Genomic DNA, 13827 nt, shown 5'->3' on the forward strand with positions numbered 1-13827 from the left:
CAGTCAGCTTATCAATATTAAAAAAATTCCTCTAGCAGCAGTCAGCAGCAGAAATGCATGCATACCATTACAGTATAGGCATCACATAAACCAATGTTTGTATGTGATAAAATACCTTGCTGGAATCCAGCTTTGGTTCCTGCCCTCTCGAATCCTCCTGAGTAGCCGCCTGGCTTGCTCCACATCCTGGCCCTGACTGCGCCTCCATGATGCGTCCTGCACAAGTGCAGAGACGCGAGGAACGCCGCTGGTTCTTAATTCCGGCGGGCGGAAGTGACGATATGCGGAAGCGGAAGTGCTCCGTCCGCCATCTTGGGTCCTGGCACGCTGCGCCGAATTCAGCCTTCGCCTACTCCAGCAGCGTGCCCGATCGTCAATCCAGCCGGCGGCGCCTGTCATGTAGGGGAACCCACTCTTGCGGCCCTCTCTCCCCCGGAATCACCACAATGTCCTCCAGAGAGGTAAGCGGACACAACAGACTCCACCACAGCTGGTCCTAGACTATGCTCCGCAGCGCCAACAGCCCCTAGCCACCCAGACTCTCCAGGACACGCAGCGCAGGTATAGAGAGACCTGTCCCTGGAACAGGAAACATCCATACAGCCGACCACCTGACGGATTTTTTTTTTATTTATAGAGAGGCTTGTGGATGTTTCCTGTTTCCTGGAAGGGGCCAAATCTCGATGTATACCTATCCTGGAGCGTTAATGGAAAAATAATATTTTTTTTTTTTCATTTTTTTTTGCATAATATTCCCGTTAAAATTCATTTAGAAAAAAAAATTCTTAGCAAAATGTACCACCCAAAGAAATCCTAACTGGTGGCGAAAAAAAACAGATATAGATCATTTTGTTGTAATAAGTAGTGATAAAGTTATTGGCTAATAAATGGGAGGAGCATTGACGTGATACAAAAGGTGAAAAACAACACTAAAGTCGTTAAAGGAGTTGTCAGGCAAAAATTAAAAAAAAACGACTCTGGTGATTTGATTTACATATTTTAAACAGAGTGGGCGAACTGTTTTTTCTCCAAAGCCTGTGTCAGCGTTCTCCTATCAGAGCGTAGTGTGTACTTGCAAAAGTTTTTAAATAAGTGGCTAGATAGTCTACTGGTTAAAGGAGTCATCAGGCAAAAATTTTAAAAAAAGCTTTACTCACCTGGGGCTTTCTCCAGCCCCTTGCAGCCGACTGTCCTACGCTGTCACCTCCGCTCCCCCGCTCTCGCCGCATGGTGCATAGGCCGACCACAAGCGGGACAGCGACAGGGAGCGGAGGTGACAGCGTGGGACAGTCGGCTGCACGGGCTGGAGAAAGCCCCAGGTGAGTAAAGCTTTTTGTTTTATTTTTGCCTGATGACTCCTTAAACCAGTAGACTATCCAGCCACTTATTTAAAAACTCTTGCAAGTACACACTACGCGCTGATAGGAGAACGCTGACACAGGCGTTGGAGAAAAACCGGTTCGCCCACTCTGTTTAAAATATGTAAATCAAATCACCAGAGGTGGTACTCACAGCAATGTCACATCTATATTACAGTTCAGATGCCTAAGGCAGATATAAGCAGAACGGCGCAATTCCAAATTCCACCATTCACTATGACAGAGAAACATACACCCCACAGTTTCTGTGCTTCACTGAGGATATATACATACACCACCTATCACAGAGTCAATGATCATATAAGGTAGTCCACTTCCAAACTCCACATTAAAAAGCTAAATTTTGAGAAAAGCATATACACTTGAGTCGCTATGTTTCACTTGATCAAAAATGTTCATAGTCCGCATATAATTCCTATTTTTCCTTGTCTGTGCATAAAGTTTGACCAAGTAGATGGAATAAAACACCACCACTACACCCTAATTCAGCAACTAACCATGTGGTGTGACCTATGCCAGGTCTATTCAGGCCTTGGGACTGTTCCCTGGTCGTCCCTCACCCAGTGGCAATGGCTGTAATCTTCCTTACGCTTGTATCCTCGTCCCATGTACCTCAATAAAAAAGGGCTCCCAATAGTGTAAAACTGCGACTTTAATTAGAACTTTAAAATACCCCACAGTATATGTGCTTCACTGAGGAGATATACATACACCACCTATCACAGAGTCAATCATCATATAAGATAATCAACTTCCAAACTCCACATTAAAAAATTAAATTTCAAGAGAAGCATAGACACGAGTCTCTAGGAGGAAACTAGGTGGATTTACAGCTTGGGGACGCTGCGACCGGATGGTCTAAATATAGATATAGCTTGTTTTTTTGGTAGCGGGGTAGTATGCCCATGATGTGGAATATATGCTGCTGGAATGGAGTGTGGGATGCCATTTTTGGGCGGGAGGGTGTACCTTAAGTGACCATAAGATCAACGATCACTAGTGGGAACTCTGAACCCGGGCGCATGGGTGGGTCACCAGATGCCCCAAAGATAATGATCACATGGGGACTAAAATAAAAGGTTGGGAGGAGGGATGGGTTCAAATTAGAACAAATAGATCATGTGTGGGTGCAGGGTGGAACACCGGTCCGCATGGGGTAAGTTTATGCTGTATCATAATTTTATTTTTCTATTTAATAAGTGTGAACAGTGAAAGCTGGTTGATATACTGCTGTAATTCTATAGTTCTTAAAGTGTTTTTTATGACCCGGTAAAGCAAAGCAATCCTGGCATCTAAAGCCCCATCAACACGATACAATTCTTTGTACGATTCGATTACGATTCTATTTTACGATCCGATTAAATCAGACATGTCCGATCAGGATTCGATTCGCCATTGTTTTGCAATGGCAAATCGAATTGAATCGAATCGAATACTGATCGGACATGACGGATTTAATCGGATTGTAAATAGAATCGTAATTGAATCGTACAAAGAATCGTATTGTGTAGATTGGGCTTCAGGGGTGGAAGTATGGAGGGAGAGCATTGCATCATGTGACTTGCAGGATCATGTAAACACAGAGGCACTTAAAGGGATACTGTAGGGGGGTCGGGGGAAAATGAGCTGAACTTACCCGGGGCTTCTAATGGTCGCCCGCAGACATCCTGTGCCCGCGCAGCCACTCACCGATGCTCTGGCCCCACCTCCGGTTCACTTCTGGAATTTCTGACTTTAAAGTCAGAAAACCACTGCGCCTGCGTTGCCGTGTCCTCGATACCGCGGATGTCATCAAGAGCGCACAGCGCAGGCCCAGTATGGTCTGTGTCTGCGCAGTACACTCCTGGTGACATCAGCGGGAGCGAGGACACGGCAACGCAGGCACAGTGGTTTTCTGACTTTAAAGTCAGAAATTCCAGAAGTGAACTGGAGGCGGGGCCGGAGCATCGGTGAGTGGCTGCGCCAACACAGGATGTCTGCGGGGGACCATTTGAAGCCCCGGGTAAGTTCAGCTCATTTTCCCCCGACCCCCCCTACAGTATCCCTTTAACTTGAATCCTTGTGCAGATCGCTTGATACTCCTCCCTGTATTGCCTGATGAGGCGGGATTGAGCGTGCGAAACGCGTTGCAATTTTTTTGGGGTTTCTAATAAATGAGTTTGACTGTCTGAATCACAGTCGTTGTGTCTGCTTGAGGGAGGTAAGACCACCACTTCCTCCTTCATTTTTGCCAATTAAGTTGGTTTTTAAGCTCATTTAATCTAATTTTATACTTTTGGCGCCTCTGTTCCTTATATACAATTGCAGGATCATGTGACTTGCAGGATCATGTGACAACATGACAGCCAGTAGTGCATCATGTGCCTTGCTGAGTCATATGCCTTGCTGAGTCATGTGACAGGCAGCTTGGAATAGGAAATGCACTTGGCTTGCAATGGGCGGGACATGATGCTGATTGGGAGTAGAGAAATTGGAAAGCCTACAAATAGATCTCAGGAGGTGTCTAGCCCCTAGCCTCTGATGAGTCGTTGATCGGCAAAACTAGTAAGGAGGAGTCAGACACGGAAGAGATCTACACGTGGAGGGCGGCGTGACCATGAGTGGAGGGGATCGGCGGTACCATGCACGCGGCGGTAACGCCCCTCCAGATCAGGGGATCGCTTTGCCCACAGGCATGCATAACTAGGGAGAGCCCGGGAAACTCTATGCGCTAATACCCATGTGCAATCTGTAACTGCAATTGTATTTTAAAGTTTTAAATTAAAGTCGCAGTTTTACACTATTGGGAGCCTTTTTTGTTGAGGTATATGGGACGAGGATACAAGCTTAAGGAAGATTACACCCATTGCCACTGGGTGAGGGACGACCAGGGAACTGTCCCAAGGCCTGAATAGACCTGGCATAGGTCGCATCACACGGTGAGTTGCTGACTTAGGGTGTGGTGGTGCAGGGCTGTGGAGTCGGAGTCAGAGTCGTGGAGTCGTGCAATTTTGGGTGCCTGGAGTCGGAGTCGGGAAAAAATGCACCGACTCCTAATGAATTTGTAACTGTAATTAAAATAGAAAATATGATAAAATGTTCTATTTCTCAGATAATAGTCATTAAAAATAATGTATATATACAGTAATAGCTGTGCTTAGTCCACAAAAATGAAATAAACCAATCAAAATTAGTTACTTGTGCTGCTTCAATAAAGCAGTCCCCGTATTTTTAAGGTCAGATATACATATCTGATTGTGACTGTATATATGATGTGTACACAGGAATCTCTTATATATACTAAATAACATCTATGCTGTAAGAATAAAGCCTGATGTGTAGCTGTGTCACTAATAGAGATGGTCAATGAGATGGAAATAATTCTGCACTGATGCTGATTTATGCAAATGTATGCACTCCCTTTGCTGATGAAATCAAATAATTTGATATGTTGTTAAAATTTGGTTTGGTGACTACAAATTAAAGGGTAACTGAGACGGATGAAAAGTAAAGTTTTATACATACCTGGGGCTTCCCCCAGCCCCCTTCAGGCTAATCAGTCCTTCGCTGTCCTCCACCACCCGGATATTCTGCTATGAGTCCTGGTAATTCAGCCAGTCAGCGCTGTCCGTCCGCATGCCGCTCCCACAGCCAGGAACATTCTGCACCTGCGCAATAGTGCTGCACAGGTGTAGTATGCTCCTGGCGGCGGAGTGTGTGCATGCGCACTACGCCCGACTGGCTCAAGTACCTGGACTCATAGCAGAAGATCCAGGTGGTGGAGGAGGACAACGAGGGACTGATTATCCTGAAGGCGGCTGGAGGAAGCCCCAGGTATGTATAAAACTTTAATTTCATCTGTCTCAGGTTTACTTTGTTACACAGTAGTACTATACTCTACATATGCACTCCCCACAGAGCGGCAGGGAATCCACTGAGAATGCTGTGCACATTGAACACAGAGGTGTTGTCTGTCACCCATAAACCTGGTTCAGATTGTGCATGAAGAATGTGTAATAGAGGAAGAATCTCCTCATTCCCCTGCAGAGCACCTGCACATCATTCTTACATGTACCCACACTTACATTGCCTAGGGCCTGATAGATGTTCTTTGTTCCTGTTTGTACCTTTTACAAGTACTCTTACCAAGGACTAGTTTTAGTCTAAAGGGAATAAATATAGTAGTCTACATATCCTTCTCACTTCAGTTGTCTTGTAAAATTCCTAAGCATTGGCAGTTAAGAGACGAATTTCATGTTACATACTTTTAATCAACAAAATTGCAATATGCAAATTAGAGGAGTCGGAGTCGAGGAGTCGGAGGAATCCTAAACTGAGGAGTCGGAGGATTTTTGGACCGACTCCACAGCCCTGGTGGTGGTGTTTTATTCCATCTACATGGTCAAACTTTATGCACAGATAAAGAAAAATAGGAATTATATGGTGAATATGAAAACTTATGATCCAGTGAAACATAGAGACTCATGTGTATATGCTGCTCTCGAAATTTAACTTTTTAATGTGAAGTTTGGAAGTGGACTACCTTATTTGATCATTGACTCTGTGATAGGTGGTGTATGTATATATTCTCAGTGAAGCACAGAAACTGTGGGGTGTATGTTTCTCTGTCATAGTGGATGGTGGAATTTGGAATTGCGCCGTTCTGCTTAGATCTGCCTTAGATCTGCATCTGAATGGTAATATAGATGTGACATTGCTCTGTGTGTGTGTGGTGGTGGGGGGGGGGGGATTTGGAGGTTAGGTGCAGGGGGTTAAGATTAGTTGCCCAACTAGGGGGATTAAGGTTGGGCACCTACTAGTGGGGGTTAAGGGTTGGGCACTACCAATAGGGGTTTAAGGCATAGATGTAATTAAGGCACCGGGAAATTTGGATGCAAGGCAAAGCCAAAAAATGGCACAGTCCCGCTCCTGCAAAATTCCCCCTCCAGGCCGCTGTGGATTTAGGGGAAAGATGTAATACAGCTGCCAGCTGTTGCTGGTGTCAAAATCCCGCTGTTTTTAATTCTAATTTGGGCGCAGTTTTTGATGGTGCCCAAATTACTGACTGAGCACCCCTATAGCTATAATTCCCATGGCGGCCTGTGGAGGTGCATGATGCATCCAAATTTCCTGTGCGGTTTTTGCCTGACTCAGGTTTAAGGGTTAGGCCCCGTTTACACTTAATCAGTTGGAATGCGTTAAGTGTGAGTTGGTTTGCGTTTTTTCCATAGCAGTGCATTGGGAAGAAGATTTCAGTTAAAACGCGTTAAGTGTGAAAGGTGCCATAGGAAAACATGGGCATTACTTTGAAAATCAGTTTTCTTTCCATTTTAACTGAGAGCAACTGATTAGGTGTGAAAGGGCCCAATATCTTACTATCACTATCCTGCATCCTTTAAAACAGGTGCCTTTGTCAAATGTACGCATAAATACGTACTCAATGTGTACCCACTGTAGTCTACATTGTACTATGCACAGCACTACAGAATATGATGGCATTTATCAATACTGTAAATATAACCAAGACATGTTTCCAGTGTAAGAAATCTTGTGTGAAAACCTGGCAAAAAAGGAAAAAACGTTTTGCTAGCCAAATTAATGCATTAATAAGAAAATTTAGAAGATTATTACAATACTAGCAGACCTAAGCCCTTTAATATAACGGGTTCTCGGTCTTCTCTGTCTTCTCGGTCCTCACAATCCCCCTCCCGCCCCTGTGACCACCGCCACATGTCAGCATGCATGCACCTGCCCAAACACTCGCCCGGCCCCTGTCCTCCTCCTGGCCCAACGGATGTCCCTGCTACACATGCGCAATAGCACAAACGCATGGACACAGGAACAGGGGACGCAGAGACACTTGCTGATTATTATATAGGATGGAAGAACTTTGTGAGAATTAAGACTTAAGGTGGCCATACACTGGTCGATTTGCCATCAGATCGACCAACAGATAGATCCCTCTCTGATCGAATCTGATCAGAGAGGGATCGTATGGCTGCCTTTACTGCAAACAGATTGTGAATAGATTTCAACATGAAATCTATTCACCATCTGTGAAGCTGGCGCCGCCCCCCGGGCCCCCGCATACATTACCTGATCCGGCTGGCGCGAGTCCCCCGATCTCCGCTGTCTTCTTCTTCTCCGCTGTCCTCTGGGCTCCAGCTTCACTGTACTTCCTGTCCCGGGAAGTTTAAACAGTAGAGGGCGCTCTACTGTTTAAACTTCCTGCCGGGACAGGAAGAAGTGAAGCCTGCCGGACTCAGAGCCCAGCATGGAGAAGAAGCAGCGGTGACAGCGGGGACTCGCGCCGGCCGGAACAGGTAATGTATTGCCGCTAGCGTCGGTCGTCGGGCATTCGAACGCCGCTATCGACGCACTCCCGACCTGCCAGCGATCAAGCAAAATCTTCCACACGGACAGGAGCGATGGGAACGATCGATTTCGGATGGAAATCGATCATTCAGTAAGCATTTGCGCAACTATTTTGCAGCCAATGCGATCACAGTGTATGGGCCCCTTAAGCAACATTATCAAACTTTTTAGCATCAGGTGCAGTACATCATTAATCTTTTCGCTTTGTATGAAGTAAAAGAAATAAATAAATAAATAAAAACTTTTTTCATAAAAAGTTAACGCATTTACAACATTCATTGTAAAACATTTCCAGTGTGTATACAAATACTGTCAAGATAAAATCCTGAGTGTAAAATGATGATTTACCTGGAAAAGAGACCTTTGATGAACGTTTTGAAGCTTATCTGTGGATCGGGCATTATACCAGCATTGAGGTATAAATCATCTATATGAGGATATCTTCCATTTGGAAGGGAAAAATAAATAAATAAATGAAGCATTAGAAAATCAGAAGAAAACATAGGGATCTTTAAAAAATGATAGAATATCTAGTATTGTTACATAAGCAATGTTGTGCTATAATTATAATTTTCTCTTCATTGCAGTTTTTATTAGCGGCTTTAAAATATCATAGAAGTGCTTCATTGCAGACATAGCAACAATAATACTCCTATCGTGTTTCCCCTGGAATGACCAAGTGCTTAAAGGGACACGAAGGTGAAAAACTATAAAATTTAAAACCAGGAGTTAGCTTACCTGGTAATAACATTTTAAGTAACCGGCCAGGACAGGTACACTTTGAAACTAGCCTCCTCCTTGAAACAGGAAACATCCGTCGGCTTCTCTCTAAATTTTAAGACACCCCGGTTAGGCAGTATGATAGCAATGAACAGGAACTAGGTCAACTATTATTCAGACTATAGCATACTATCTATAGTTACATTTAAATATACATATACGGTAGGGTGGGTACCTAACATGTTCTGAATGGTTACTTAAACTGTTGTTACCAGGTAAGCCAACTCCTGTTTTTTCCCGTAACCCTCCAGGACAGGCACACTGAATTGAGGAGGGTGAGAAAGGAGCAAACTGGGCACTTAATTGAACATTTATTGCTGCATTGTGTACAATTGCATACAATCCAACTTGTAAGTGAAAAAGAATGCACGTGCTTATCATGGCTGGTGCATGGGTGCAGGATCGTGGCAGTGGGCACCAGGTGGTGCACGGCCTGACGACTTTGGCAGAAGCTCTGATTACAGCGATTTTGTCTGGCTGTGGACCACCTGGCGTCCACTGCCACTATCCTGCACTAGCCATGATAAGCACTTGCATTCTGTTTCACTAACAAGTTAAATTGAATACAATTGTACACAATGCAGCAATAAATGTTCAAAAATGTTTTGTTCAAAGGGCCAAGCTTGCTTCTTTCTCCCCCTCCTCAGCCTGCATGCACATATGGTTACTCCATTGCTTTGTGCACATTTGAACTTTTGGATAGCCACCATCTGACAGCCCATTTAGCCCCTCACTGCAATAGCCACTATCGGAGTGCCTGCTCTCTCCCTCTATCTTGTAGTACTCCACTAGCCTGCACCCTCACATATGCCTGTTGATCCAAAGGAAGGCAAAAACCCCTTACAAGCATGGTCCAATTAGCCCCAAAAGGGAAAAAAATTCCTTTGCGACTTAAGATGGCAATCAGATAAAATCCTTAGGACCGGGAATTTCCTAGTAATTATAGCCATTGATGTCTTTCAATGCAAAGAAAGCATCTAAGCCCCCCTTAACCACTCGAGGACCACAGTCTTTCTACCCCTTAAGGACCAGAGCCTTTTTTTCCCATTCAGATCACTGCAGCTTTCACGGTTTATTGCTCGGTCATACAACCTACCATCTAAATGAATTTTCCCTCCTTTTCCTGTCACTAATACAGCTTTCTTTTGGTGCTATTTCATTGCTGCTGTGATTTTTAGTTTTTATTATATTCATCAAAAAAGACATGAATTTTGTCAAAAAATGATTTTTTTAACTTTCTGTGCTGGCATTTTTCAAATAAAGTACAATTTCTATATACATTTTTGTCCAAATTTATTCTGCTACATGTCTTTGATAAAAAAAAATCCAATAAGTGTATATTTATTGGTTTGGGTAAAAGTTATAGCGTTTACAAACTATGGTGCCAAAAGTGAATTTTCCCATTTTGAAGCATCTCTGACTTTTCTGACCACCTGTCAGGTTTCATGAGGTGCTAAAATTCCAGGATAGTATAAATACCCCCCAAATGACCCCATTTTGGAAAGAAGACATCCCAAAGTATTCACTAAGAGGCATGGTAAGTGCATAGAAGATTTTATTTTTTGTCACAAGTTAGCGGAAAATGACACTTTGAAACAAAAATAAAAAAATCGTGGCGTTAGGGCAGTCGGTAGCTTTCTCAGTGAACTTAGTATTTCTCATATGGCTCACAATGTATTCCTGCTCTCTCTGCTCGAGTTTCTCTTGCATAACAACATTTTTGTTTTTGAGGGATCCCACTACCTCCAGGTGCAGGGGGCGGCGATGGGCACAACTTGCGCCCCGTCGTATGCCAACCTGTACCTGGGGGAGTGGGAACGTGACGTTTTTTCTGATGAGACCTTGTCACTGTACCTGGGCCATATTTTGTCATGGCACAGGTACATTGATGACGTTCTTTTTCTGTGGACGGGGGGTTTTCCCCTTCTGAACGATTTTGTTGAAGGGCTGAATATTAATGATCGTAACCTCCGTTTTACCATGCAGGCAGACCCTTCCAGTATCCCCTTCCTAGATTTAAAGATCTTTATAGATGACAGGGGTTTTGTGTCTACATCGCTATACAGGAAGGATACAGCCACTAACTCTCTGTTGAGAGCCGATAGCTTCCACCCGCAGCATACTGTTAGGGGCATACCCACTGGACAGTACCTGCGGGTGCGCAGAAATTGTTCGGATATCGAAACTTTTAAAGCGGAGGCAAAAAACCTCCGCTCCAGATTCAGAGAGAGAGAGGGTATCGTGACTCTCACCTGAAACAAGCGTATAAACGGGCCCGTCAGAGTGATCGGGATCGTATGATCAACTCCAGCCATCAACGAAAAAGTAGATCGAGCGAGGTGACTCGGTTCTGTACGAGATTCTGCTCCCAACATAATATAATTAGGGAGATTCTCAAACGTCACTGGTATATTTTACGAAATGACCCCAAATTGAGCCAGCTTGTACCCGAAACTCCAAATTTATCCTTTAGAAGGGCTCCGTCTATCCGTGACTCACTTGTGAGTTGTCATTTCTCCACAACGGAACAAAATGGTAGGCACTGTAAGGTAACTGGTACCTACAGATGTGGAGGATGTTCGATATGTCGCTACATGCTAGTAGGTAGAGATGTCGTGTTGCCAGATGGCAGGCAATGGACCTTAGCCCACTTTGTGAATTGTGATACTATTTTTGTAGTTTACCTCCTAACCTGCCCCTGTGGTGCATTCTATGTGGGCAAGACTGGGAGGGAACTCAGGAGAAGGATTGGTGAACATGTCACTAATATTACTGCTAAAAATAAGGATCCATCGGCCTGGACGTCGGTAGCACGACATTTCAAAACCTATCATGATGGTCGATCAGACGGATTAAGAGTAGTAGGTTTGGATAGGATACATAGAACCATACGAGGAGGGAATTGTGATCGATTAACTCTCCAAAAGGAGGCACGGTGGATTTATGACCTAAAGGCCACCTCTCCACCAGGATTGAATGAAACTCAAAGTTTCGCTTCATTCCTACCACTGTGATGTTAGCTGCTATTTTTTATCTCCTTGAGACCTGAGGACCATCAGTCTTGGAGCTCTCTCTTTAGTGTGGGCGTGGTTTACCTGCTGGTGCTGTTGCTTGCGACATGTTCCCCATTCTTATGATTATTTTTAGGTAGTTTCATGGGTTTTCTAGAAAGACCTAATTTCGCTATTGGGCGGTGTCTGGATTTGTTCCAACTGTCCTATATATAGCGTTAGCTATACAGTGGTTGAGTCTACATATTATTTATATACACAACTATATAGTTAGAGTAGTTTCTCTTTTCATTGATAGTTGTTGATTTAATATAGATTTATATATTTTGTTGTATGCAATGACCTCTGCTCCTGTGTGCCTTGTCCCCTCCCCGCCGCGCCTGCACGCTATCCACCTGGCTTACGGAGTCTGTCCTGGTGGGCGTGGCTTGTCGCGGCGGGTCGGTGATTGGTTGCACGGCATGATTAGAGGTTCAGTGAGAATGAATGAGTTAGCCACGCCCCTCTGAGGAAGCCGGAAGTGGAAACCGGCGAAACATGTCAGGTTTGGCGTGTTCCTGCTGATGGAGTCTGGCCGACTGGTGGGTCCCTCAGTCCCCTCTCCCGCTCTGGCTGCTCATCCCTGCACATGAGGATTACAGCATATGCTTACTGCAGCAGTATTGGGGATACACTAGCGACGGACATCGTTTAGCTGCACAGCATCTGTGAGGTGGCATCCAGTTTCCAACTCCCCCGTGATGGTGCATAGGGGTACGCACAGCTGAACTATACAGCCGACATTGGTCAACAGAGTGGTACAGTATCTTCTCATCATCTCATGCTTATGGAGATTCATGTCCCATTATTTTGTTGTGTGTGTGACGCTGTCACGGTGTGCATGAGGACTTGGACCATTGCACAGCCACACACAGCTTGACTTATATACTTACCACTACAGTTACTGCCTTGCTGGGAATTGCTATACTCCAAAATATACATGCTATTGTGCTGCTGAGCTGCCTCTATCACTAACAGCTACATCTACAGTGCGACAGTGTACGGTGCGGACTTCATTGGAACCTACCATAATTGCTTTGCTACCTCAACTTATACTGCTTTGCTGCCTAAACTACCATATGCGCAAGAACAGGGTTATGAACTTCGTTCCCCCAAATGAGCAATCGAGTGTGTGTGTGTGAGGTGTGGATGTGAGACTAGCCGGCCGGTCTAGATTGGACATCAGGTTAATGTATACCTGTTTTAAATATTTTCTAAAGAATTAAATAAAGTTATGATATTTTACTAATATATTGTTTGGCACATACCTTTCCTTTACTGATCCTACTCCTTTTTAATTAAAAATATTTTTTTTTTCCATTTCTGCTAACTTGTGACAAAAAAAAAAAAGAAATCTGCCACGGACTCACCATGGCCCTCTCTGAATACCTTGGGGTGTCTACTTTCCAAAATGGGGTCATTTGTGGGGTGTGTTTACTGTCCTGGCATTTTGGGGGTTGCTAAATTGTAAGCACCCCTGTAAAGCCTAAAGGTGCTCATAGGACGTTGGGCCCCTTAGTGCACCTAGGCTGCAAAAAGGGGTCACACATGTGGTATTGCCGTACTCAGGAGAAGTAGTATAATGTGGTACCACGTGGCGATATTGTGACACTTTTTTGCAGCCTAGGTCCGCTAAGAGGCCCAAAGTCCAATGAGTACCTTTAGGATTTCACAGGTCATTTTGAAGCATTTGGTTTCTAGACTACTCCTCACGCTTTAGGGCCCCTAAAATGCCAGGGCAGTATTGGAACCCCACAAGTGACCCCATTTTAGAAAGAAGACACCCCAAGGTATTCCATTAGGAGTATGGTAAGTTCATAGAAGATTTTATTTTTTGTCACAAGTTAGCGGAAATTGATTTTAATTTTTTTTTTTTTTTTTTATGTGTCATTTTACACTAACTTGTGACAAAAAATAAAATCTTCTATGAACGCATCATACACCCAACGGAATACCTTGGGGTGTCTTCTTTCTAAAATGGAGCAGATTAGGGTCTGATCTGATGGATAGGAGTGCTAGGGGGGGTGACAGGAGGTGATTGATGGGCGTCTCAAGGTGTGATTAGAGGGGGGAATATATACAAGCAATGCACTGGCGAGTTGATCAGAGGGGGTCTGGGGGGCTATCTGAGGGTGTGGGCGGGTGATTGGTTGCCCGCAAGGAGCAGATTAGGGTCTGATCTGATGGGTAGCAGTGACAGGTGGTGACAGGGGGTGATTGATGGGTGATAAGTGGGTGATTAGAAGGAAGAACAGATGTAAACA

General features: G+C 44.3%; 2 protein-coding genes across 6 annotated transcripts in view; one reads left to right on the forward strand and one right to left on the reverse strand.

The window, feature by feature from the left end:
• Positions 1 to 13827, reverse strand: part of HSD17B7 (hydroxysteroid 17-beta dehydrogenase 7) — a 1040537-nt gene that overhangs the window by 952244 nt on the left and 74466 nt on the right. For 3 of the 4 annotated variants that reach the window (XM_068253607.1, XM_068253605.1, XM_068253609.1), the window contains exon 2: positions 8082 to 8174. The exons of the other annotated variant lie outside the window; for it this stretch is intronic. In XM_068253607.1, coding sequence (XP_068109708.1) covers positions 8082 to 8174 — 93 coding nt within the window. The remainder of the gene's footprint in view (positions 1 to 8081; positions 8175 to 13827) is intronic. 4 annotated transcript variants of the gene reach the window in all.
• LOC137532751 (probable ATP-dependent RNA helicase DDX17) overlaps positions 1 to 13827 on the forward strand; it is a 603576-nt gene that overhangs the window by 457753 nt on the left and 131996 nt on the right. The window lies entirely within an intron of this gene.

Source organism: Hyperolius riggenbachi, chromosome 9 (genome assembly GCF_040937935.1).
Source record: "Hyperolius riggenbachi isolate aHypRig1 chromosome 9, aHypRig1.pri, whole genome shotgun sequence".
NCBI lineage: Eukaryota > Metazoa > Chordata > Amphibia > Anura > Hyperoliidae > Hyperolius > Hyperolius riggenbachi.